We start from the raw sequence: 23,795 nt of genomic DNA on the forward strand, positions 1-23,795 counted from the left end.
AAATTATGAGCGATGTATTAAAAGGTCATAAAAGGCCTGTAGTAACATTCAAAACATGACTTTTTTTAAAGTTACAGGATTGTTCATAAGTTTTAGGCCGGTGCAATTAAGTAAGGAGTCTTACAAATATCCAGTAGGTTCTAATTGTTTTTTTAATTATTATTTTTAATTCTAAATAAGACAAATTAACCACAGAATGGGTGTTCATGTAGGATGGCTCCAACCCCTCTTCATCTCCTCGTGCGATCCCAGACACACTTGATGATGAGCTCAGGGTTCTGTGAGGGCTGAACCATCTCTTCTTTGTTCTTCTTTATGCTGAAAGTGTTCTTAATGACTTCGGCTGCCAGATATTAATTAAACAAATTTAAAAATTCTTCTGTCGGTTCCTTTTGTGTTGCGGAAACTGAGCAGTTAAACAATTAAACAGCAATATATATACTAAGGGGAATTTGTGTTTGGTTGATTGTGTCTTTGTTGTAACAATAAATCTTATACTGTTGGAAACTTTTGTTAATTTCCCCTTCGTGAGGAAAATGCATTTGCCAAATCCTCTCTGCCAAACAGCTTATTCTGCCGCTGAGTCTATTTATTGGATTAGATGATTGAAGTCTGAAGAAACAAGACATGTTGGCAATTTAACAGTTTATGTGTTTACCAAACAAGGGCTTCAGTAGCATGTGGAAGGACCATACACAGCCACAACAGCCTGGCACCTCCTCCGGATGGCAGCCCCATTCTTTAATCAGCATCTGTTGCAAGTCATTGTGGTTGTGTTGGTCACGCTGGAAGGAAGAGGACGTCCGAGCTGATCCTATAGGTCTTCAGTGGGGTTCAGGTCAGGACTGCAGGCGGGCCGTTCCGTCCTCTTCTCGCCCAGATTCTGGAGGTAGTCTCTGATAAATCCCACTCTGGAGGACAGATTTCAGTCCCAGAATGTGGAGATATGGGATTAACACTGGTTGCAGAATCTCATCTCGTAGGATGCCACCCCCCCTCCTTTCACGGCCTGTCTCTGACGTCCCCCTTTATATGGAACCACCGCCAAACTGGAGATGGTGTTAGGGCTCACCTTCTCTGCTGCTACTTGGTTTTGTGGAACACCAGCTTTGGCAAATCCACAAATGCATTTTCCTTGAAAGGTGGCATCATTTAAGGGGAAATAAACAGATTTATATCTAAGAAGCATCGTTACAAAAAAGACATAATCAGCCAAACACAAATTTTCCTATTTTTTGTTGTTTGTTTATTTGTGAAAGCATTTTTTCCACAACTAAGACTTTTGCACAACGCCGTACTAAGCTTGTATTTTTGGCATGTTAGGTGTAAAACAACGTAGGATGAAGTAAAAAGTAGCACGACTTTTTACTTTGTTTTGTTTGTCTCTGTTGCATTTTAAACTAGTGTGGTACATTTAGACATTTCTTTTCCAAGTTAACAGGTTCTGATCCAAGATAAAGCAGAGCCTTTACCTTTAAACACCCAGGATATGTGTAGGTTTCTACTTTTCTGTTTAATTATTAATCTACGAAGTCTGGACTGTTGACTGGAATGTTTCCATCCTTCTCTGTAGAAACAGTCTGAAGTGATGAGCCGAGGAAAAGAACAAATGATGACACTTTTAAAAAGGCTCCAACCCCCAGATGAATTTCCTGGAATGGCATGGATTTGATGAGTCAGTCATAACAGATCAGTGAGCTGAAGCTGCACGACTAACACCGTGAATTATTCATGTTATTTATGTAATAAGGGACTTCAAAACGCAACAAAATAGTTCAGTAGGAGGGTTTATCAGCAACAACCGACAGTGACACAAAGAGCAATGTGGTGTCAGGATAAATGAGGACAAGTTTGATATAAACAGCTGAGGTTCAGCTGATAAAAGTTAAACAATCTGCTACTTGTGTCATGAAAATATCAAACCGTTTTCAGAGAATCAGAGCTGATTTCCTGTAACTGTGCTTGTTTATGCATAAGTAATTATTCAACACAGTTAAAACAAGTTACAAAATAAACTTCTTCTGATTTTAACAACTATTCTTCTGCAGATTTCAGTCATTCAGAGTATTTCTCTGGTTTTCCTTGATGTTCTCGTGATGCGATTGTAAGTATCTGAGATTCTGCCCTGCCTCCTTTCCAGACTTCCAATTTATCGCCACAAAATATTTTACTGCTTTTTCCCATAAAAATGTCAGTCCAGGCCTCTGGCAGGGAAGAAATACTCCGGAGCCCAGATCATTTCTCTGGCATCTGTCAGGCTGGTAGAGCGCTGATTGAAACGCCGCCCAAGGCTGATGGTTTGTGGCGGCTGATATGAGACGTATCTCGCAGCTCCGAGGCTTCTGGGTGTTGAAATAAAGACTGGGGTCATGTGCTCCTGCAGAAGCTGCTTTTTCTGAGGCTTCACGATCAAAACGGGTAAACTTTCCCTCTGCAGTCGGCTGTTTTTGGACTTCGGTCAAGATGAAAATCAACAAAGCTGTGGAGGAAAAGAAAAGAAAGTTGGGTCTGAACATCTGAGAAAATCTTTCCATGAAATCGAAAACCCTTCGTTAAAGAAAGCTCCACTGATTAAACTGACCCAGTTGTAAAAAAAAAGGCCTTTTAGAAATATGTTTTTATGTTTTAATAAGGATTATAAAATCATGATCTTCCTCCTTATTGTTGTACTTTTAATAAATCGTTCATCCTCAAACTATGGGGTAAACAGTGGACACGAGAAAAACATTTCACTATTCTTTTATTATTATTATATTTATTGTAAGCATCCAAACCTCATATGTTACATTTTCCCTGTTCTGGTCTCTTTATGAACCACAGCATTAGAGGAGCCGTCAGAGTTTCGGTTTCCTGTTTTCCTGACAAAAACAAACATTATTTACAGAAAAAGGTAAGCATTTAGCCTTTCTGGAGCTAAATATTAAAGACATTTTAATGTGGAATCTGTCAGGAAAGAGTTTCCCCTGATTCATCAAGGCGTTAATCAGTGTTTGCTTTTTGTTCAACATTTATCAAATCTCAAAAATCAAAAGACCAGATAAATATTCCTTTAAGGTTTTTCCATTTAGAACAATTTCTTCAAGAAGTTTCTTAATTTCTTTCCTTAACATTCTTTAAAATGAACAGGAAAACATGCAAATTACCGTAAAAGCTGCATTAATGGAGCCAATAAATTCAGTTTCATTTCTTTCTCTTTGTTTGTTCTATTTTATAGTATCTGATTCCTAAACAAAAACTTTCTTGTATAAACATCACTTAATCCTAAACCTTTAAAGTGTTTCAAAGCGCCGAAGATCCACAGAAATAAAAGCTTTACTGCCTTAATCTGTTCACTTTATAAAAAACAGGGTTTAAAAACAACATTTTCTAGTAGAAACAGTGAGTGTTGCAGCAGCTTGTTCTGAAGATCTCGTTTTAGTAATGATACTTGTTTAAGGGTTGTAGAATTGTGTGGGAAAATATATATTTTAGGACGTAAAACACTTTGACCCTTGTTTGCTAACTGTTAAGAGTTCATGGCATTGGAGAGGTTTTCTGTTTTCCTGCTTTGGGTTGTGGGAGACGAGGCTTTTTACAACTTCAGCTGTGGCTTTATTTTCTCTTCAACCTGCCATAAAGTTAAACAAATAACCAGTTTCCTTTTCACCAGTTAGATTTCTGACTGTGGTTGGTTTGTGCAGCCTCTTCCAGCTTCAGGAGTGTCTAAATGATGTCGCCTCTACATGGATGAAATGTACAAACTGCTGCTCCCTTGTGAGAATTAATCACCTTAAAAGTGAGTTTGCTTCTCTTTATTAAGAAATATCACTGAGGCCTCATAAAATAGTATTTTTTTCATTATCTGAGTCACTGATCTGTCTTATAAAGATAAAACTATTAAAGTCCTGTGTTCAGTTTGCGTAATTATAAACTTCTCTCTGATTGTTTCTGAGCAGCAGAAGATGGCAGCCCTGGAGCAGTAAATAAGCTGTCGTCTTGTTTTGCTTGTTAACTTCCTGTAATGCAGACCCGTGAAACACAAATACGAGCCTGGGATGGATTTCCAAAAAAAGCTTCTTGGCAGCCGGTCTTGCTGTCTGTTTCCTCCGTAGTAAATCAGTGCAGTAACGAGCAGCTCGTGGTGAATAAACCCGACTCTCTGCCCTGATCTGCTGTGACCTTATGTGAGGTCACGCGTCCGGCCTCAGGACTGGTGTCATGATGATACCAGCGGCGGCGGCGGCGGCGGCAGCTCGGCCCTCTGAGCTCGTCTCTGTGGTGCTCGGTGTCAGTGGCAGAGCTGCCATGTTGACCCCATCATAACCTCACCGGCTGAGAATGACGGAGCAGAAACCCTCTAAATCAGGGGTCTCCAATCCTGGTCCTCCAGGGCCACCGTCCTGCATGTTTTCCTTTTTTCTCTGCTCCAACACACCTGATTCAGTGGTTAAATCACCTCTTCATGTTCTGCAGAAGCCTGTTAATCACCCATTGATTCAAATCAGGAGTGTTGGAGCAGAGAAACAAGTAAAACATGCAGGACGGTGTAAATGTGCAGGTTCAGAACAAGTTACCTAAAAACTAAAATAAATCAAAAGGTCTAGCATTGCTGGAAGGAATGCATATCACCCGCCACCTTTCACGCCAGAGTTTCAGACTAATCAGCTAACAAGATGTCTCGCTCAAAGCCTGTGTTTTAAATTCATATCTGTAAAATTTAGTGATTTAAAACCAATTTTGTGTTGGCTAAGGTTGATCAGCTGTGGCGACCATCTTTACCTGGATTTACCCCAAAATTTAATCATTTGTGGAGGTACATCCAATGATTTCCCTCTGATGGTTTCATCAAAAACGATCCAGTGGTTCACGAGGTATTTTGCTAACAAACATACACAACTCCAGTATTTAATGGCAAACTTTTGAGCAAAAATCTCACGCGATGAGTTGCACTTGGAGCTACCGCTGGCGCAAGATCATAATTATTGTTCCATGAGATATTTTGCTGACAGACAAACACAGACTGTCCTTTGTCTTTGGGGCGAAAGCTACGAATCTAAAATTGTCTCGAGACAAAGGAAGGGTAAAATCCAGACAAAAAGGTCAGAGTTGCTCAGTCTTAGGAAATCTGTCCCCTCTGAGGGATTATTGTGAAGCCACAAGTTCACGTGATAAAACCTCTTCTTCTGCCAAGAAAACATGTCATAAATCAAAGTGCTGGAAGGGTTCACGTCCAGAAACACGAGTCATGCAGACAGGGCGGTGAGAGGACCTTCCTCTTCCTCCTCCTTGTTTCAGCTCCCATTAAAGAGGAGAAGCTAAAATCAGATCGCTGCAGACTTTGTTCTCTCAATCCTGAAGGAGGTACATCCCTCCCCGCCTCTTATCGCTGCAGGAGAGCATCGACAGACCTGCAGGTGCTGCGAGGACCAGGAGGTGTCTGTTAAATGTCCGAACACTCAGCGCCTCTCTGTTGTTTAAGAGGATAGAGTCTGATCAAAGCGGACAGAGAGGACAGCTGAACGATGGGATTAAAGGTTGCTCAGAATTATCACTCAACCTCCTTTCATGGCATCTTAAAAAAGTGATTCCTACCTTTTATAATCAGCGTTAAAGCTCTTATCTTTAAGGCATTCTTTGATTCAAGATGCCTGTTTGTAAAATCACATCTGGACTGCAGCCTCGTTTGCTTTTATATTAAAATTTAGCTTGTAACTCAATATAACCAACTCATTTACATGCAAATTATGTCTTAGGCTGCCACGAGAATGCAACTCTAATTGTTTTGTGATTTTTATAATAAAAGATAAACTTTAAGTCATGTTTCTGGGAAACATCTGTTTATCTCTTCAGCTCCGTTTTCCATAAAATTAGCTCAGAGTTGCAGCAAACAGAGAAAAATCTGAATCAAAATGAATTATTTTTCATTCCCAAGTGAATCAAATTGACAGGTAATTTTCACAAACATCATTTAAACTTTAAAAGTAATAAATTACTACATTAATGGTTTAATTTCTGAAACCAAACTATTAAACTGAACTAAAAACTGCTGGGTTTAAACTCAAATGTTATAAAAGCCTCAGAATTACCTTTATTTGTTCTTTGAGTGCTTTTCTTAAAGAAGAATTACTACTTTTACTTCAGTATAACAAAAGCAGGCTGTTGCACATTAAGAAAACATATAAAAGTTCCTTTAAAATGAGTTAAAAGTGCTGAAAATAAATTATTTTTACTTGAGTGAAGTAAGAGATTATCATGAATGTTTCTGGACTTAAAAGATAAAAATCCATTTGTCAAGTTTTTACTAATTTACCTATTCATTTTGAATTAAATATTGTCAAAGTTTTAGTTCAAAGGTCTGAAACCTTTATGTTTAAGAGACATTTCAACCATTTTTACCAACTAAATAAAATCTGCATAGAGCCATAAAATCTACTTTTATTCTACATAATTATAATCCACGTGTTGTAAAACTGTACTTTTTTAATTGTTAGGATAAAAAAGCTAAAACAGAAGGATTTAATGTGTTTATTTCTTTCTTTTATGTTCTGTATGTTTCTGACATTATTCAGATTTCTGCATTTGCAGCAGTTTTAATTAAATATGGTGAAAAATAAGAGTTTTCTGGTGAATTTGGAGAACAAACTTCATCCACATTTAGCTGATTCCAGTGCTTAAATGATGGGAAGCTGTGCACACTTTGCATTTTTATAAGAATTTATATTTAATCTCTGTTAAAAACCACCTATAATATTAATAGTTCTGCTCCAGAAAAAACTTATGCACATACTGGACAGGTAAACTATTAAAATCATCATCTCCTGTTCTGAATTTCTAACTAAAAATTGTGTCGTTTGTAGTTCAAGTTACAAGAAATGTAGCCGTTTACAAACTATTGCTCAATATTTTCATTGAATTGACATTTTTTTTAGTTATTTTGCATTAATCAACTGTCTGGTTTTAAAATAATACTAACAGCACCTAAAGAGCTTTAAACTCTGATCAAAACATAATTTTCCGTCCATTGAACTGATTATAAACTAATATCAGTTTATTAACATTAAAATAAATTTTCCTCAGGTTGTTTTGTGTGAGAAAATCTAACATGTAACTCAGAGTTTGTTCCAGTAAATCAGGGTTTGATGTAATTTATTGTTAAACTGTCAGGTCATTTGTTTCATGGCTCCTTTGACTCTTTAAAATCCCATTATCACCAGATCAAATTCCAGTTGTTTTTTTTCTTCCCTGCCTCATAAAGTTTGCCTTTGACAGGACGGACCGACCCAGACTGTCCAGAAGTCATAATAAATCCATAATGGTTAAAAAAACACATCGTCCTCGCGCCAAATCGTTCAAAAATCCTCGGCTCTGGAAGACAGACGAGCTTCTAATTCGGGCTCTTGGTTCAGAAAGCGGTTTGTAATCGCAGCTTTTAGTCCCCCGGTGCCCAACTCTGAGCGATTAGGTCGAGGGTTCGGTTCTGTCAGGTCGGGAAGCTCGTTGGAGCGGACCATCAGAACCATCCGTCAGTGAATCCCACAGAGTGAGACCCGGGAGACCACCAGGATGAAGAAACCCAACACAGAAGAGGACCCTGAGACAAAACTCCGACACCAGACTGAAAGTTTAAACCCGTCTCAGCCCGCTTGCTGATTTATTATTCAGACGGGTGAATAAAAACACGTTCACGGAGGCGTTCACAGAACCACAGTCAGCTCTGAAGAAAAACCCAAAGACGATTCTTAAAAGCATTTTTATAAAACGACCTGATGCAGAGGTAAGAATAGCAGCACCACTCGTCAATACAGTGATGGGGGCGTGAAATTAAATCCGAAAGCAGGCAAAATGTGGCGGCTGTTACATTAAAATCATTATGAATTAATCAGCAGGAGTGACCTGAAACGACAGCAGCAGCACGGCTCGTTTTCAGCATGTAGAAAAACATAAACAAGTCTTCTGATACATAAACCCAACACAACCGAAGGAAAACACCAAGAAAACGTGTGCAACAAAAAAAATAAACCTCAGTTTAACAAGAAACACGGTGATTCTGTCATAAAACAAACCTTCTGAACTTCATTTCAAAAACAGGTGAAGGATACAAATATGTGACATTATTTAGTTTACATAAGATAAATAAAAAACAGAACAAGTTAGGGTTTATTAATGGTTTATAAACAGTTTGTAAAGCATTAATAATCAGTTCAAACACTAAAGTAGGCTCACCTTCAGGCAAAGTGTTTTATAAATGATTGTTAATGCTTCATAATACAGTTACGATCTCATGATTAACCCATTTATAAAGCATTAATAAAAGGGGCTCTTATTAAGAAGTGGTGCCTACAGAAGTGACGGGAACAGAATCAAAGTGTGTTTTACTTTAAGGATGTAAATGTGTGAAAATGACGACATCAACAGTGTTTTACAGAAACAAAAACAACTTTTTCTTGAGGACAAATTAAGTTTACACCAACGTACATTATTAAAATAATTAAAATAAATGCATAAAAACACCAGATTACTGAAGGTCAGACTGATTTTGATTTTTCATTGTGGGAAACTATAATAAACATGAATAAAAGCAAACGTAAGAGCAGGGAGGAGAGGTTAAAAACAAGGATATGATTCGTTGTTTTTACGAAACAAGTGGATTTTTCCTGAGTGGATTACAGTGAGCGGCTCATGGCTGCCCTCTAAAGGTCAAAAAGTGGACTTCTTCTTCTTTTTTTTAAAGGTCGTCTTCTTCGTGGACTTTCAGACCCTCAGAGCCGCTCGGGGCGGATTTATCGGACTAAACGGCTACAGGCTGGACGAGAGCCGGAGCAGCGGGAGGAGCAGGAGGTGCAGGAGGTGCAGGAGCAGCCGGTGAAGCAGGGGCGGAAGGCGAAGCGGGAGCAGCGGGTGAAGCAGGCGGAGCCTCTTTGCCCTTGTAGCCCAGAGACAGGATGTGTTTCTGCAGGTGAGCGATCCACTTCTCTTGAACGGACAGAGGTCCGTGAAACACTTCTTCACAGAACCTGAGCAGCAAACGGACAAACTGAACCGGAATCCTGCCGCGGTATGAATATAAAAACATTAACTTTAAATTAAAAACACCCAGCGTTCCCTGAAGGAATGCACATCGCCCGCCACCTTTAATGTCGGCGTTTTAAACGAGGACTTGAATTTGCAGCTTTCGTACAAACCTGGTGAAAATAAACATCTCTGTCCGCCTTACAGCCGACATTTGACAACTCCACGTTCGATTCTGTTCTAAGCCAACAAATCCAAATGTCCTGGCTCCTTATCGACTCACCTGCACTTCAGGGAGTAGATTTTCCCCACCAGTTTGACCAGCGGGGTCAGAGGAGGCTTCGGCAGCAGTGCGGGGATGCTCCCGGACCGCGGTGGATGCCGGGAGTTGGCGCCCCAGTTTTCTTCCCCTGAGGACACCCCGTGTTTTGGTGCATGGACTCCTAACACAGAGAAGAAGAATAATATTTAAAAAAAGAGGGTTGTTTTTGTTTTTCATGTTTCCTGCGTTCTAACTTTTGCCATTTCTCACCCCTGGCGGTGCGCACACTGCCGCTGCTGTGGTCCATCCGGCTCGCCTTGTGCTCGTAACGCTGCAGGGACGACTTCTGGCTGCTGCTGGGCACGCCGTCAGACCCGGCAGGCGCCGCCATCAGAGCAGCAGACCTCTGGGACTGAGAGGTATAAACCAACAATGAGAAACGCACGCCATAGAGTCACCCGGACGATCCGAAGCAGAGTCGAACGATCACCTTCTTGATGTAAAGGTCTCCAAAACGATAGCGCCTGGTTATTTCCGCCACCTTGTTCGGGTCTTTTCGGATCAGCTCGCTGAGGAGCTCGATCGGTGATCTGGCGCCATCCGCCCTCCACTCAAAGATGCCCAGCTGCCGGAGGTGGGCCCGGGCGTGACTGGCCAGCGCTTTGCGGTTTTCAAAGTCAAATCCACAAAGTTCACAGGAAGTGTCTGACAGGATCAGGAGCAGATGAGTCACAAATTTAACAGTTCAACGCACTTTTAGTCACATATTTTTCATAACGCGTTGGTAAACTCCCATCAGCTGCACCTTTGTAACCCCTCTTTAACTAGTTTCCACTTTATTATCCTTTCAAAATAAACTACGACGGTAGAAACAGAAGTTGTTTTCTTTGTATTTTTCAGTAGGTGTGTCAGAAAAACACCCTAATTGGAAACATCTTGTGAGGAAACAACTTGGAGAAGAAAAAAAAAATGTTCCTGAGGTTCTCAGAGCCTTTTGTTGTTTTTAAATTTGCTTATTGTAACTCATTTTAGCTCATCCATTCTGAGCTGGACAAACAACGTTTGCGTCCACAAAGAAGGACCGCTTAGGAGACGTCTACAAAGTGAAAGAACGTGAGAATAAAACGGTGTCCAGAACCATAAAACCTGACATGTTTCTGATTTACCTGCTGGAACGACATCTGACACACAGGTGTCCGATGGGACTGTGATAACTATACAGACAATTATAATAAAGTAAAAGAATCATGTAGTCACAAACTGCAATTTGTAGACAACCCTTAAACCCTCGTTTCACATCTGGAGTTGTATTTAATCCTGTTTCCCTGTTTAGTTCTGTCCAAACATAGTAAATACTTAATTATTGCATTTCAAGCTGGACATACTTTATCGAGCAGCTATGAATAAAACTCAGCAATGACATAAGAATAAAAAAAATGGTAACATGATCTGTGATGAAAAGACCAACAGTTTGTTTCCTGCCCCAATTCTGTACGTCGAAGTCAGTAGGTATATTTAAAAAAGTTATACTGGTGATAATTCCAACTTGACTTACCAAGAGTTGAACCCGCAGTCTTAGTCGGAGATTTGTCTTTCATCGAATAATCAACAGGCACTGCGTTGGAGCTGGACGCTCTTCCCCCGGACGGGAGGCTGTTCCGGGACCGTCTGGAGCCTTGAGGGCTCCACGGCGCTTTCCCCGCCGCTGAAGACCCGCCGTGCGCCGCCTCCTTCCTCTCTTCTCCTTGCAGCATGACCTCTCTGAGGAGATCGATGGGAGACGTTCTGATCGACCACGTGAGGCCGAGCTGCCTCAGGTGGGCTCGAACGTGGCACGACAGCGCCTTGCGGGTGTCGAACAGCTGGCCACAGAAGTCACAGAGGACTGTTGGTGGAGACTGGACATCTGCGGAACAAGATAAGAGCACAAACTTAGGAGCACGTCCACAAAACGGAAAAAAAAATAAGTCAAACGGCCAAACAGAAAGGCTTTACCTGAGTCAGAAGGCTTTTTAGAAATGATAGCTGCAGAAAACTTCTGCATAGAGGAGCTGCTGTCAGTGCTGGATGGCTTTGGTTGAACGAAAACCTCTGTTTCTATGGGTTCAGGCTTTGGTTTTCTGTGAAGGGGGTCCACTGCCAGCCGAAATCCTTTCTTGGCCTTTGGTGCCCTGTTTAACGGAGGCTGAGGAGATAGAGAACTCGTAGGACTTGGTGAGAAGCCCGAGGGGGAAAACGGCGCCTTGGATAGCTTCGCTGCCGGAGAAGGCGGTGCAGAAGAACTGGTCGAGCTGTTCGGTTTGGGCGGACGTACGGGCTCTAACATGCCGCTGCTGACCAGCTCCTCCACAGCACCGATGGCCGAGCTCTTCCCCACCAAGTCGCTCACTCCGATGTGACGCAGGTGAGAGCGAGCGTGGCTGCCCAGGCCTTTTCGGTTCTCGAACTCCTCCCCGCACAGAACGCAGGTACAGTCCTCGGATGTCTTCGGCCGCTTGCTGGGCGTAGATGCAGGGGAAGAGGAAACGTCAAAGGGGCGTTTGGAGGAGGATGTAGAGGAACTGGTTGGTTTAGGCTCTTCCTGTCGCTCGGCGCTGATGGGCTTTAAGTTCTGCTCCTCCATGATCTGGTAAAGATATTCAATCGGGCCGTTTTTGACTTCGCTGTCTGGGATTCCAATCTGCCGGAGATGGGCGCGAGCATGACTGGACAGACCCTTACGGGTCTCATACCAGGAGCCACAAAGTTGGCAAACATGGACATCATCATTCGGCACAGAAGCTGTCAAAAGTAATGAAACAGAAAAAAACTAAAATTACAAAATCACATCCAAAAAGCTGGAACACTGAGTAAAATCTGAATGAAAACAAAAAACAGAACACAATGATTTACAAAGCTCGCAAAAAGCCTGTATTTCATTCACAACTGAACATAGTAAACATGTCAAACACTGAAACAGATTAATTATGCTTTTACTTTAGAAAAAATAAGATCATTTTGAATTCTATGGCAGCAACATGTCTCTCTAAAAAGTTGGGACACGGTCATGTTTACCGCTGTGAGGCGCCTCCGCCTGTCCTCTGAGCTCAGAGGTTTCTCCAGTTTCTTGAAATCTTTTGACGATGTTATGAACCGTAGATGACGGGATATTGAAAGTCTTTCCAATTTTCCGTTGAGGAACATTATTCTGAAATTGTTCCACTATTTTTAGACGCAGTTTCTCACAAACTGGTGAACCTCTGCCCATCTTTACTTCGAAGAGATTCAGCCGTTTCCGTTTTTAATTTTTATTTTTTTAATGGTTGGCACAGCTTTAGGAAGCATTACCGCCACCAGAGATTCTGCCTCTAAAATCCTCTTTTTATCCCCAGTCCTCTTACTGACCTGCTGCCAATTAACCTAATTAGGTAAAAACTGTTCCTCCAGCTGTTTCTTATCCGTGTCACTTTTGTTGCCCCGTCCCAACTTTTTTAGATGAATTGCTGCCATCAAATACAAATGTTTCTTTTAAAGAATGCTACAATTTCTTAGTGTAAACATCTGCTATGTTTACTTTGCTTCAATGTGAATAAAATGTGGGTTTATGAGATTTACAAGTCATTGTATTCTGATTTTATTTACATTTTGCACAAAGTCCCAGCTTTGTCAGAGTTAGAGTATGACAATTTAGGGTTTGTCTTACCTAAGGTGATAGGGGCATCAGTTTCCAAAGGAGCCCACAGAGGTTTGGTTTGCTGTTCTGAAAACGAAGAGCTGCTGCTTTCATTTGGTCGAAGAGCCGAAGGAGACGAGGGGAGAAGAGCTGCTCCCTGGTCTCTCAGTCTGGGGGGAGATCCCTGATGATCACCTTTCTGCAGCTTTAATAAGACTCTGCCCCCCGTCTTGGAGGACGTATTCGCGTCTTCCTGCACTGATGGTTTTTTGGGAGGCGTCGAGACGGATGCGGAGTCGCCCATTTTCAAACCTTCCGGAGAGCCATCTTTCTCTTCGATGAGCTGGTAGAGCAGCTCTATGGGAGACCCGCTGTTTTCTGTCACCATCACGCCGAGCTGGCGGAGATGGAGGCGAGCATGGCTGGAGAGGCCTCGTCTGTTCTCAAAGTAGGCGCCGCAGACCTCACAGATGACCGGCTCGGAGTTTGCTGCGGAGGAGTTCATACTGAAGGTTGTTAACTGAGACTGAAAGAGAAAACTTTGGGTCAAAGTCAGGAAAACAAACAAGGATAAGGCTCATTTTCTAAGACATGACAATCTCTGTTTGAGGAGAACAAGCTCCATCATGACTGAATGAATTAAAAGCATACAACTACCAACTTCCAAGTCAGGGTTTTAGACTAAGATCATTTTATTGATGAGAAATTTGCAACCATTTTGGTCAAACCTTGAAAAAAAATGTGCACAATCTCATGTAATATTACAAAATGTCACTCAGAATGTGTTGTGAATGACTCAGGCACTAACAAACCAAGTTTTACCTCAATATCCGTAAAAATGACAGAGATGGAGTCATGTTTATGGTAGCTACTGTTGATTAGCTGTGGTGGCCATTTTAAATTGGGTTAAATCCAAAGGTTTTTGGCAAAAATACTGCATAATGTGTAGCCCTCAGGGTACGATGCTCAAATACATACAACCACACCAAATTTTAGCTTATTAGTGGTTCATGTTACAAGTGTTTTACCAACCTGGTGTGTCCATGTGCACTGAAAAATGTACCTTTGCTGGTGTTTATTTTGATTAAACAAGTTGCCTTCCTGCGAAATCTGCAAGCAAATAAATAAATAATTACCACAAAGCAATGTATCACTATACCTAACGCCAATAATAATTTTATAAACTATTACAGCTAGTAAATATCTGACTGGAACCCAAAGTTTATGTTAAAGAACCAAGCAGGCGATCGGACACCAAATCTCGCGATACAACTGAAATCTCGCGATAACAGGGGGCAGTTGGAAAAAAAATGTTTACAGCGGTTAAATTTTAACTATTTATCGCCTTGTAACAAAATCCACAGTCCAACCCTGCTGATCCCACGTTGGATAATTATATTAAACAACATATAAGGACTAAAATCAGACGTATTTTGAAAGTTAAAGCTAACTTAGCTCCATGTAAACCTTTTGTTTTTACTCTAAATGCTACCAGTAACCGCGTGATGCTCTCGATGCGACATATTTCAGCGTAACTTCAACAAACTACAAGTTTTTAAACTGTTTGAAGAAATCTGAGCAAAACATTTATTAAAAAGAAACGGAATATATATATTATTTTACCAATGAAACGTTTAAAAAGCCTGCTTCGGGGCAGCAGAGTCTCCCAGGGTTAGCGGAAGTGGCGCGTTTCTTTTTTTTTTTCCTTTGGAGCTGATTTTGTCAAAATAAAAGCCGAGGATCTGACCCTGTACTTTTAGCTGATCAAATGTGCCTCATAATGGCTACTTAGAGGCATATTTAGGAACTGGTAATCCAATAAAAACTGTATATCGTACTAAGAAAAAGCACACATGATTTGCCTTTAATGTGCATATTGTTTATAATATGTGTTAATTAAGAAAAGAAATCATAGAAGTTTTGTTTATGAACTACAGATCAAACTATTTTGTTAGGGTAAATAATGACTGATGGCTGTCTGCTTGAGTGTTTACAAATAATGTCTTTTTTAACTAAAGTTGTGGTTTCAGTTGCCATTCTGCTCAGAAAAACAAGGTGTCACATCAGGGTCAGAGGTTGCAATGCCATGATTTTAACCTTAGGTGCACAGATTCAATTTATCCTGCTTTGAGGTAGTGTTTATATACAGTAACAGTTCCTAAGTAGCCCCAATTTGTGCTGTTTGAAAAGTTTTTTTTAACTTAAGTTTACTTACTGAATCTATCTATCTATCTATCTATCTATCTATCTATCTATCTATCTATCTATCTATCTATCTATCTATCTATCTATCTATCTATGCTTTTACTTTGAAATGTTAGTTTTCTTTACTTCCGGGGCCGCGGCTGTCTGGGGGTACTTCTTGAGCTCGAACCCTCCTCCTTCTCTCCTGCAAGTCGCAGATCTCCGCTGCCAACTTCTCCGGGGCTTTACATAACACAGGTCAGTAGCAATTTTTTTTTTTAAAAAGGAGCAAAGAAAAAAAGTTTTAATGTTTTATTTCCAGCTCTGTTTTGCCGACCGGAGTGTATTTTTGGGGACACAAACATAAACCGGAGGAGTCGGTTTTATTAGACCGAGCTAACAGTGAAGCTAGCTAGGCTAACGCGGTTAGCTGCTCCCTCCTACTTCAAGTGTTTCTGGCTCTTTCTTTGTTCCTGTTTCCCGTGGACGCTTGTTCATTTTCGGACATTTTTTAAAGACAGATTTTAATGGTATTAATCTTAATGTTTAAACAGTTTCCAGCGCTGTTGAACTTTGTCCAACTGAGCGACTTTGCATTATGCGCAGTTCATAGAAAAGACTAACCAAAGGTTGCAGGATTGTTTGCCTATTTTTTGAGGGTAATGTCACATTTGCATACAGTTCTGCACAGCTATTGAAGATTAAACCACTAATTCAGTCCAGTTGAGGCTATAATGTAGACATGCTTGTTAAACCAGCAGCCATAAATGCTCCTTTTTAATTAAAAACGTGCATTATTTATAGCTAACCTAAGTGGTTTGTGCTTGTCATGGTTGTGTAAGCTGATTAACAGGTCATTGTTCCCTGCTGGGTGAACATGACTTGCATGTGACCATTTTAAGGGGTGAACGAGTCTCTTATCAGCTCCACAGGCTTGTCAAGTTTATTTAGGTTTGCAGTTTAAATTGCTTATCTTTCAGCTCAAATGTAGTGTTCTGCCCCATCCGGGCTCATCCGTGCTGGGTTCTTTCAGCTGAACGTCTACTCCGTTTCTCTCTCTCTCTCAGATACAAACACCATGTCTTCTGGAAACGCTCAGATCGGCAAACCAGCCCCAGAGTTTAAAGCCACGGCTGTGGTCGACGGCCAGTTCAAGGAGATCAAGCTGTCGGACTATAAAGGTAAACGCAGTGATGTCTGTTTGTATTTATTTAGCGCACACACTTTCCTTTGCATGTGCGTTTTGTTTCGAAGTTTAGTTCTTTTGCCTGTCTTTCCAGAAAACATGACTGATTTATTTCTTTGTTTTTTTTCCTCTTTGCTTGTTTCAGGGAAGTATTTGGTGTTCTTCTTCTACCCCCTGGACTTCACCTTCGTGTGCCCGACCGAGATCATTGCGTTCAGCGACAGAGCCGAGGAGTTTCGCCGCATTGGTTGCGAGGTCATCGGCTGCTCCATCGACTCCCACTTCAGCCATTTGGCTTGGTGAGAATTCCTACTTCTGGAAAGAGAAGATTAATAAACTCTTAAATGAAATGGCAGCAGGTGTGTAAACGGAGTTTCAAACCCTTTGATTTGAAGCAGGGGCTCGTTTCCACTCCACATATATTTGATAAATGTTGCATCAGAAACACGGTTGGAGGTTTCTGTCTGCGCTGCAATCAATGACATTTCTGGCAGCTTTTGAAAACACCCGCCCCGGTTTATCTGCAGCCACGTCGGCTCTCTGCAGGCTGTTGATAAGTGACGAGCTAACGGTCTCTGGGTCCGTTTGCTTCTTCCTCAGGGAGCACAAGAGGCGATGCACAGTCCTACTTTTTATTGTTATACCTTCAGCACACCTGATTTAAATAACTGGGTCATCGACGGGCTTGTGTTGATCTTAACCTGCTGTGGTTAATTAATTTAATTGATTGGTTTGAATTGGATGTCTGAGCAGGTCCTGAAAACGAGGGTCGGGACAACTTCCTGTCCTAATATTAAAAGTTTCAAAAAACTGCAGTTTGAAATCATAATCAGGAGTAAAGTTCTTGAGCTTGTTCTCATTTTTGTTCTGTAAAGGATCAATACGCCGAGGAAACAAGGAGGTCTGGGTAACATGAAGATCCCTCTGGTTGCAGACCTCTCGAAGTCCATCTCCAGAGACTACGGCGTGTTGAAGGAGGACGAAGGCATTGCATACAGGTCAGTTAGACCGTTTGTGACGCCGTTGGTCACTGTCTAACGACTGGATCTGATCTCGTGACTTTTATTGTGGGGGGGCTCTCAGGGGTCTGTTTGTGATCGACGACAAGGGCATCCTGAGGCAGATCACCATCAACGACTTGCCCGTGGGTCGCTCCGTGGACGAGACCCTGCGCCTGGTTCAGGCCTTCCAGCACACTGACAAACATGGAGAAGGTGAGGAAACTCCAGTTAAACCAACACAAGTCAAAAATACAGAGTCTTAACCTTTGAGAATGTTTCTAATGAGGCTCAGTATCTTCATTTAACCGTGCTGCATCCTGTGTTTTTAGGATTTTCTTTTAGTTTAGTAAAAAAGAAAAGCTACAACTTTTGCCTAATCAGCAGTTGCTCCTGGCTTTTACTTCTGCTCAATTATGCTTTTTTATTTATTTTAGTGTTTTGTAGTTTTTAATCTAATGTTTCAGTGACCTTCTGGTAACATAAACCTTGTAGATTTGATTGCAAATCTCTCAGCACGACTAAGTATATTTTTAGAAATGCAAAATGGAGCCTAATAATGGTTAATTTGGTGTAACATTAAATGTAGCTATTTAGAAGTGCAAATATTGCTAATTTTAAAAATCCTACTGTCTTCAGGTAAGTTTGTGTTACTTAATATGTTTGAAAATATTAGTAACTATTATAAACAGTTCAATCCTACAATTGTTTTATTAAAACTACAGACCACAGTAGTTTTCCATGGTTAATCTTTAGGTTGGAGGCCTTTTTATACATGAATGATTGTTAAGCTACACTCAAGTGGTCTGGTATAATAACTGAGGAAGAAAAATCAGCCGATGTCTGTAGAAGAGCTTTGAAAGGCCTTCAGAAATCCTTGAACTTTTGATCAACATCCCTTAAAATAAACACAAGGGAGCTAAACCTTTTAAAGCTGGTGGCTTTATTTTCTCAGTGAACTTGCTTTTAACTGAGCGCCTCGCAGATAAACCACATTTATTTGGGTATATTTTATACCTCCCTAAAGTAAAAACTGTAACGTTTCAGGCCTGGTTCCTGTGCCGTCCTAAAGGCTGATATTTGAGCTTAGGATTTTCCAGGTCAGATGTATAAAACATGAGCACTACTAGGAATGCCAGCTTCTGGGAATTCTAATAAAAGACAAACTCTAAGAAAAAATCGACTATTTATCTCTCTTGACCAAAAATGTTGTCAGCTTCTCAAATTATACAAAAAAAAAGCAACATTACAGGAAAAATAACCCTACACCTCTCTTAGTAGTAGGTAGTTTATCCCTGTGAGATGCATAAAAAGCCTATAAATATATTTTTTGTATATTTAGAGAGATTTTAATGATTAGTTGGGGACTCAAAGCACACAGATCTGAGTCTGGAAAGGTCTGGAACTTGGGAAATGTTGGAATCCAGTTTAAAGGTTGATTTAATCAGGTGCGGTTGCGGGTTCATCCTCCTGGGCGTTCACTTGTGGACTTCGTCCTCGAGTGGTATGAAGTTTTACAAAGTTTATCAGCTGAGCTGAACCTTGTCTCCCTCTTCAGTTTGTCCCGCCGGCTGGAAACCCGGGAGTGACACCATCATCCCCGACGTCGCGAAGAGCAAAGAGTTCTTCTCCAAGCAGTAAACTTGAAGCTCTTCGGTCCAGCTCAGCACTTCAGATGAGACGTGTCCCCGTGAAGCAGCATCTCGTGGCGTCCAATCTAAACCTGTTAAATTCCTCAGCTTGTGTAGAAAGATCCTCTTTAACAGACGTTTGTTTGTACGTCGGTGGGGTAACCTCATAGTCTCAAGCACTGAAAGTTTATATTTCCATTTTTTTTTTTTTTATTATTTCACTTGTTGACACTAATGATTTACTACCATCTTTAATAAAACAGTGGGAAAATTATATAAACTGTCTTTTTCTCTTATTAAATGAAGCAGATGTGGTTCCATTAACGGCCTCTAGGTGGCAGCATAACTCCACTGAATTTGACTTCTTTAAAGCTGAAAGAAAATGTTGGAACTGATGTATTTGAGCAGCTTTGGCTCTATTTTATTTTTATTTATTTATTTTTTGCCTGGCAGAAGATCTGAGAACATCGCAAAGCTGCAAAGTCTTGCCTAATATTGGAGTTATTGTGGTTTGTTGACTCATCACAACAACTTGTTCTTGCCAAATGGCGAAGTCTCGCTGGGATAGATTGGATAAAATGTTTATAAAGACTCGTTACGGTCTCTTCTACGGATGGTTTTAACTCTTGGCTGATGTTAGACTTGCGTGGCGTCGGGTCTGGGGTTCAAAATGCTATGACTCCATGATTGGAGGCGGCGGGTGATATGCATGCCTTCAAGGAGGCTTTTCTTACACCTACCACGGTAAAACCTGGAGCTGTCTGTGTATCTGAGGCTGAAGTTTTACGGGTTTCAGACCATCATGGGGATAAATATGAAACTAAAGTATTTTTCTGGTAATAATTGTTGAAATGATGCAGGTTTTAAATTAATTCACAACCACTTAATATACTACAGTTAATGCCCTTTCTAAAGTATTTTTTCCCCAATGACAACTATAAAACAAAGGAATTTTGTTCTGGAAAAGTATGAAATGGAGTTTATTTTTTTGTAGTCTAATTACTTTTGCATACTTTGTCATTTTAGCCATTTGTTTGTCAAAGTTAAGCTGTGACTTTTACACTTTTCAAAATATTTATTACTCATATAAATACACTGAGATTCCCTCAGTTTCTTTGAAATCTGCTTATCTTGTGCTGTTTTTAGCTGTTAGCTAGCTCTTTGCTACTTTAGCATTTAGGTACTCTAGCTATGTTAGCATTTTGCTGCTTTAAGCTAACTATTTGCTGTGTTTTTTAGCTACATTTAGCTTGCCTCTTGATAATTTTAGCTTTTAGCTCACATTGGCTACATTTAGCTAGACTAGGTAGGGTTTTACTACTTTTAACTGTCACCTTTTTGCTGTTTTTAGCTAGCCTAATGGTGGTTTTAGATTTCATATAGCCTTTTGCTGCTTGTAGTTAGCCCATTGGTACTTTTAGCTACTGTTTTGCTACATTTAGCTAAACCTTTGCTACTTTTGGCTTTAAGCCATGCTTTTGCTACACTTACGTAGTCTCTTGCTGCTTTTAACTTTTACCTTTTTGCTGTTTTGCAGCTACCATGTTGCTACTTTCAGCTTGCCTGATGGTAATTTTAGCTTTTAGCTCACATTTCATACATTCAGCTAGACTTTTGCTACTTTAAGCTTTAAGCTATGCTTCTGCTACATTCAGGTAGTGTTTTACTACTTTTAACTGTCACCTTTTTGCTGTTTTTAGCCAGCCTATTGGTGCTTTTAGATTTCAGATACACTTTTGCTGCTTGTAGTTAGCCCATTGGTACTTTTAGCTACTCTTTAGCTACATCTAGCTAATCTTCTGTTTCTTCCAGCTTCGACAAACTTGAGTTTCGGCTTCTTCGGCAGTCGTTCACACGCTGCCTTTTCACAGTTTTACCGGATCGGCTCAGCTTACCGGTACTGAACAGTACTTTTTAAAATTTTCCCCTCTATTTAGCTTTGTTTTTTACATGTTTTCTTTCCAGTTTGTGTTTTCAGACAGGCTCCTCTGCCCGTTTGTGTGGAACTTTTTTTTTTTTTTCTGTTGTTGTTTTTCTGTCGATCACAGCTCTTGTTTTGGGAAACTGAAAGCAGAATTTAAGGGGGGAAACTCCCTTCACTCGAATAAACCACCCATTGACAAACCTGCAGCTTGTGGTGTGAAGGGGAGAGCGCTGCTCCTCTGACTGGCAGCGTAGGAGGGAGTTCCCGGAAACCTGCTCGCGATATGACGTCAGCAGGCGGCATTTACCATATATGGGCTGACGTCACGTACGTCAAAAGTGGGAAAAAAAATCCTACACTGGGACGTTTTTTAAACGTTTAACAACTTCTGGTGTAAAACGTCATGTTTACAAGAATTACGACCAGATTTCCCAAGAACACATTCTGAAATGCGCCACTGGTTTTGTTTTTTTCGTTTTCGTTTTGTTTTTAAGAAAACACTTTAATCTTATTTCATTTACTTAAATATTTACTGTACAGGTAACCAAAACAAAAGACAGGCTCAATAAACAGAAATAACTTACATAAAAGCACAAATGGCAACAAAAAAATGTAAACAGGCAAAGCCGAGATGACACTTTTAAAAACTTCTTCAAAAATGTCCCCAAGTGTTTTAGTCTTTTTGGATTCGTGTGCAGACTGTTTTATCTTATTATTCTGTCTCCTTTTTCCAGATTCTGGTTCAGTTCTCACACAGACAGCCTTATAAAGACTGATTTTTGTGCTCTCAGTCCAGTTCAGTTCCAGTGTTGATATATTTTTTTTAATAAAAGTGCATCATGTCTTCAGTAAGACTTGACTTTGGGCGCTAACATGAGCTGACAGCCACTGCTCACGTGCGTCATGACTTTCTGTTTGAGTTGAGCCACCTGTTCCCTCAGCAGGGAGGCCGTGTTTGACAGTCCAGCGTTGTCCGTTTTCAGCACCTTCACCTTGTCCTCCAGGCGCGCGATGCGCTCCAGTTTGCGCCGCCGACACTTGGAGGCTGCCAGCCGGTTCCGCAGCCGCTTGCGCTCCGCCTTGATGCGCTCCTGGTTCTCCATGTCGATGGGGGACATGGGCGGGGAGCCGTTGTCGCTGCTCAGCATGTCGGGGACAGTCTGGGGCTCCTCCTTCAGGCCCCCGAACCGCTGCGAGTGGAGCCCGGCTCCGGCCAGGGAGTGCTGGAAGTGATGGGACCCGTGCGCAACAGCCTGCGGGTGCTGGTGGTACTGGTGGTGGGGCAGGTAGCTGATGGTGGTGGACGGGTAGTTGCCCGCCGACGTCAGGCTCGGGTTCCCCGTGCAGCTGCCCAGGGTGGTGTACTCGAGCTGTTCGGGCTGCACGGACGGGCCGTACACCGAACCCGGGGGCGGACAGGCCACCCCGGCGCCGATGGACACGTTCGGAGGCGCCATCTGGTTCATCTTGTGCAGATCGTCCAAAGCTTTGACGAAGCCTTCCGCGAAGCACTCCTGCTCCTCGGTGATCCCGCGGTTGTACAGGTACTGCGCAGGTGTCGGTGTTGTAGTGATGACCCCGTTGCTGTTCTGGATGATCAGCCGCTCGAGCTCAGGGGAGGCGAGCTTCAGCGAGCCCACGTCCGCGGCGGATCCCGCCGGATAGAAATCAGCGTCGGCGCGCAGGTGCTGAGCCTTGAAGTTCGGGTTCCGATATGAATCGGAGAAGTTCAAGTTCATATTCTGCTTTAGCAGCTTGTAGTCCGGCAGCGATGCGCCTGGGTGGCCATAAGCAGAGAGAAACGAGTCGTCATAAAAAGGCTGTTCCATTATTGTGGACATAATTCAAATCAGACAGTCAAACACAAGCGCGCGCCGCGAAGACACCGAGACGCCACTCAGTGTCCCGGAGGAGCCAGTCTCCAGCGCCAAGTCCCGCTGGTTACTACAGCTAGGAAAAACAGCAAAACTTCCAAAATAGTGGAACTGTACTGTACCAAGTCGTCGATTTGTACCTTTAGTCGGATTCAAAGCGGAGTCCAGGGAATAATTCAGGTGTTTTCATTCCTCTCGTGGGTGGCCTCCTCTCCTGTGAGTCAGTTTCCTTATTAATGGCAGCGGTGGCGCTCCGCTCCCTTTATAAAACATCTGTCAGGACGCACCAGAAGCAGCCCGCTGATTGGCTGGTTCCCGCGGCGCTCCCCGCCTCCAGCCTGTCACAGAATGACGCCGCTGCCAGTAAAAGCGACCATAAACAAGACCAGGCCTTCTCGGCTCAGGGGAAACTCAGTCCAGGTAAACAGAAAACATCCAGCCGGAGTCCGCGCACGCCTTATTTTTTTCTTTATAATTTTAGCGCTTTTATTTGTCTCTCTGAGCGATACAAAAAAGGTTCCAGGCAGCTTCAGAAGCCTTCAGACGACTCTAATCCAGTTTTATTTTTGAAACGAGGCACTTAAAGAACTGAGGCAGCAGTTCCTCCGGACCAAGGATATATACTGTGCTGCTGACTCACGCCATCCAGGCCGAGCCGGGCCGCTCCATATTTGGGTACCCAGGCGCACCAGTTCCTCCCTGACAGGAGCAGGAAGCCAATCCCTTCCTGGCGCTCATCCAGCTCCTGACAGGGATGTGGGAGGAAGAGGAGGAGGAGGAGGAGGAGGAGGAGGTGTGGTGCTGCTCTCTTCCACCCAACAGTCGGGGAGAAAACGGCTCAAACTCAGGCAGAGAGGTGATCACCTTAGAGCAAACCGAAGTTCAGTTTTACCTCCCGTTAAATTTATTTCATGTAAAGTATACCTTAAAAGTAGGTAAATAAAATAGCTAAAAAGGTTAACCTGAGCTCCATCAAATGATGCCTTTAGAAGGAGTTCACTCCAACGGTTTTTCCAGATATATTGATCTGAAGCGCAGGTACGCACTCAATGTAAACAAAGCACTTTTATCTGCGTAGGTGTTCATGCTCAACAAA

The 23,795-nt window shown here is 41.9% G+C and overlaps 3 protein-coding genes across 7 annotated transcripts; 1 reads left to right on the top strand and 2 right to left on the bottom strand.

The window, feature by feature from the left end:
- Window positions 1-7,711: 7,711 nt before the first annotated feature.
- LOC108236272 (protein Wiz-like) lies at window positions 7,712-14,616 on the bottom strand. Of its 3 annotated transcripts, none has more exons than XM_017416820.3 (9): window positions 14,526-14,616; window positions 13,935-14,012; window positions 12,933-13,391; window positions 11,246-12,031; window positions 10,806-11,156; window positions 9,741-9,955; window positions 9,521-9,662; window positions 9,272-9,431; window positions 7,712-8,993 (listed from the first exon to the last, which is right to left on the bottom strand). In XM_017416820.3, exons 2-9 carry the CDS (start codon window positions 13,945-13,947, stop codon window positions 8,768-8,770), a joined length of 2,352 nt encoding a protein of 783 aa, XP_017272309.1. In that variant the 5' UTR covers window positions 13,948-14,012; window positions 14,526-14,616; the 3' UTR covers window positions 7,712-8,767. The 3 variants fall into 3 exon arrangements, with proteins under 3 accessions (XP_017272309.1, XP_017272308.1, XP_037830835.1); XM_017416819.3 differs by having other exon boundaries at window positions 12,933-13,428; window positions 13,966-14,012; window positions 14,526-14,613; XM_037974907.1 differs by having other exon boundaries at window positions 12,933-13,428; window positions 14,526-14,608.
- Window positions 14,617-15,238: 622 nt separating this feature from the next.
- Window positions 15,239-19,175, top strand: prdx2 (peroxiredoxin 2). The gene is made up of 6 exons (XM_017416830.3): window positions 15,239-15,344; window positions 16,154-16,267; window positions 16,418-16,571; window positions 17,148-17,270; window positions 17,356-17,486; window positions 18,829-19,175. The coding sequence occupies exons 2-6, from the start codon at window positions 16,165-16,167 to the stop codon at window positions 18,909-18,911; spliced, it is 594 nt and encodes a 197-aa protein (XP_017272319.1). The 5' UTR covers window positions 15,239-15,344; window positions 16,154-16,164; the 3' UTR covers window positions 18,912-19,175.
- A 2,385-nt stretch (window positions 19,176-21,560) lies between these two features.
- LOC108236308 (transcription factor jun-B) lies at window positions 21,561-23,281 on the bottom strand. 3 transcript variants are annotated; one of them, XM_025006058.2, is made up of 2 exons: window positions 22,822-23,281; window positions 21,561-22,602 (listed from the first exon to the last, which is right to left on the bottom strand). In XM_025006058.2, the coding sequence occupies exon 2, from the start codon at window positions 22,562-22,564 to the stop codon at window positions 21,671-21,673; it is 894 nt and encodes a 297-aa protein (XP_024861826.1). In that variant the 5' UTR covers window positions 22,565-22,602; window positions 22,822-23,281; the 3' UTR covers window positions 21,561-21,670. The 3 variants fall into 3 exon arrangements, with proteins under 3 accessions (XP_024861826.1, XP_017272365.1, XP_017272364.1); XM_017416876.3 differs by having other exon boundaries at window positions 22,840-23,280; XM_017416875.3 differs by having other exon boundaries at window positions 21,561-23,280.
- Between the last annotated feature and the right edge of the window lie 514 nt (window positions 23,282-23,795).

Source organism: Kryptolebias marmoratus, linkage group LG3 (genome assembly GCF_001649575.2).
Source record: "Kryptolebias marmoratus isolate JLee-2015 linkage group LG3, ASM164957v2, whole genome shotgun sequence".
NCBI classification, from domain to species: Eukaryota; Metazoa; Chordata; class Actinopteri; order Cyprinodontiformes; family Rivulidae; genus Kryptolebias; species Kryptolebias marmoratus.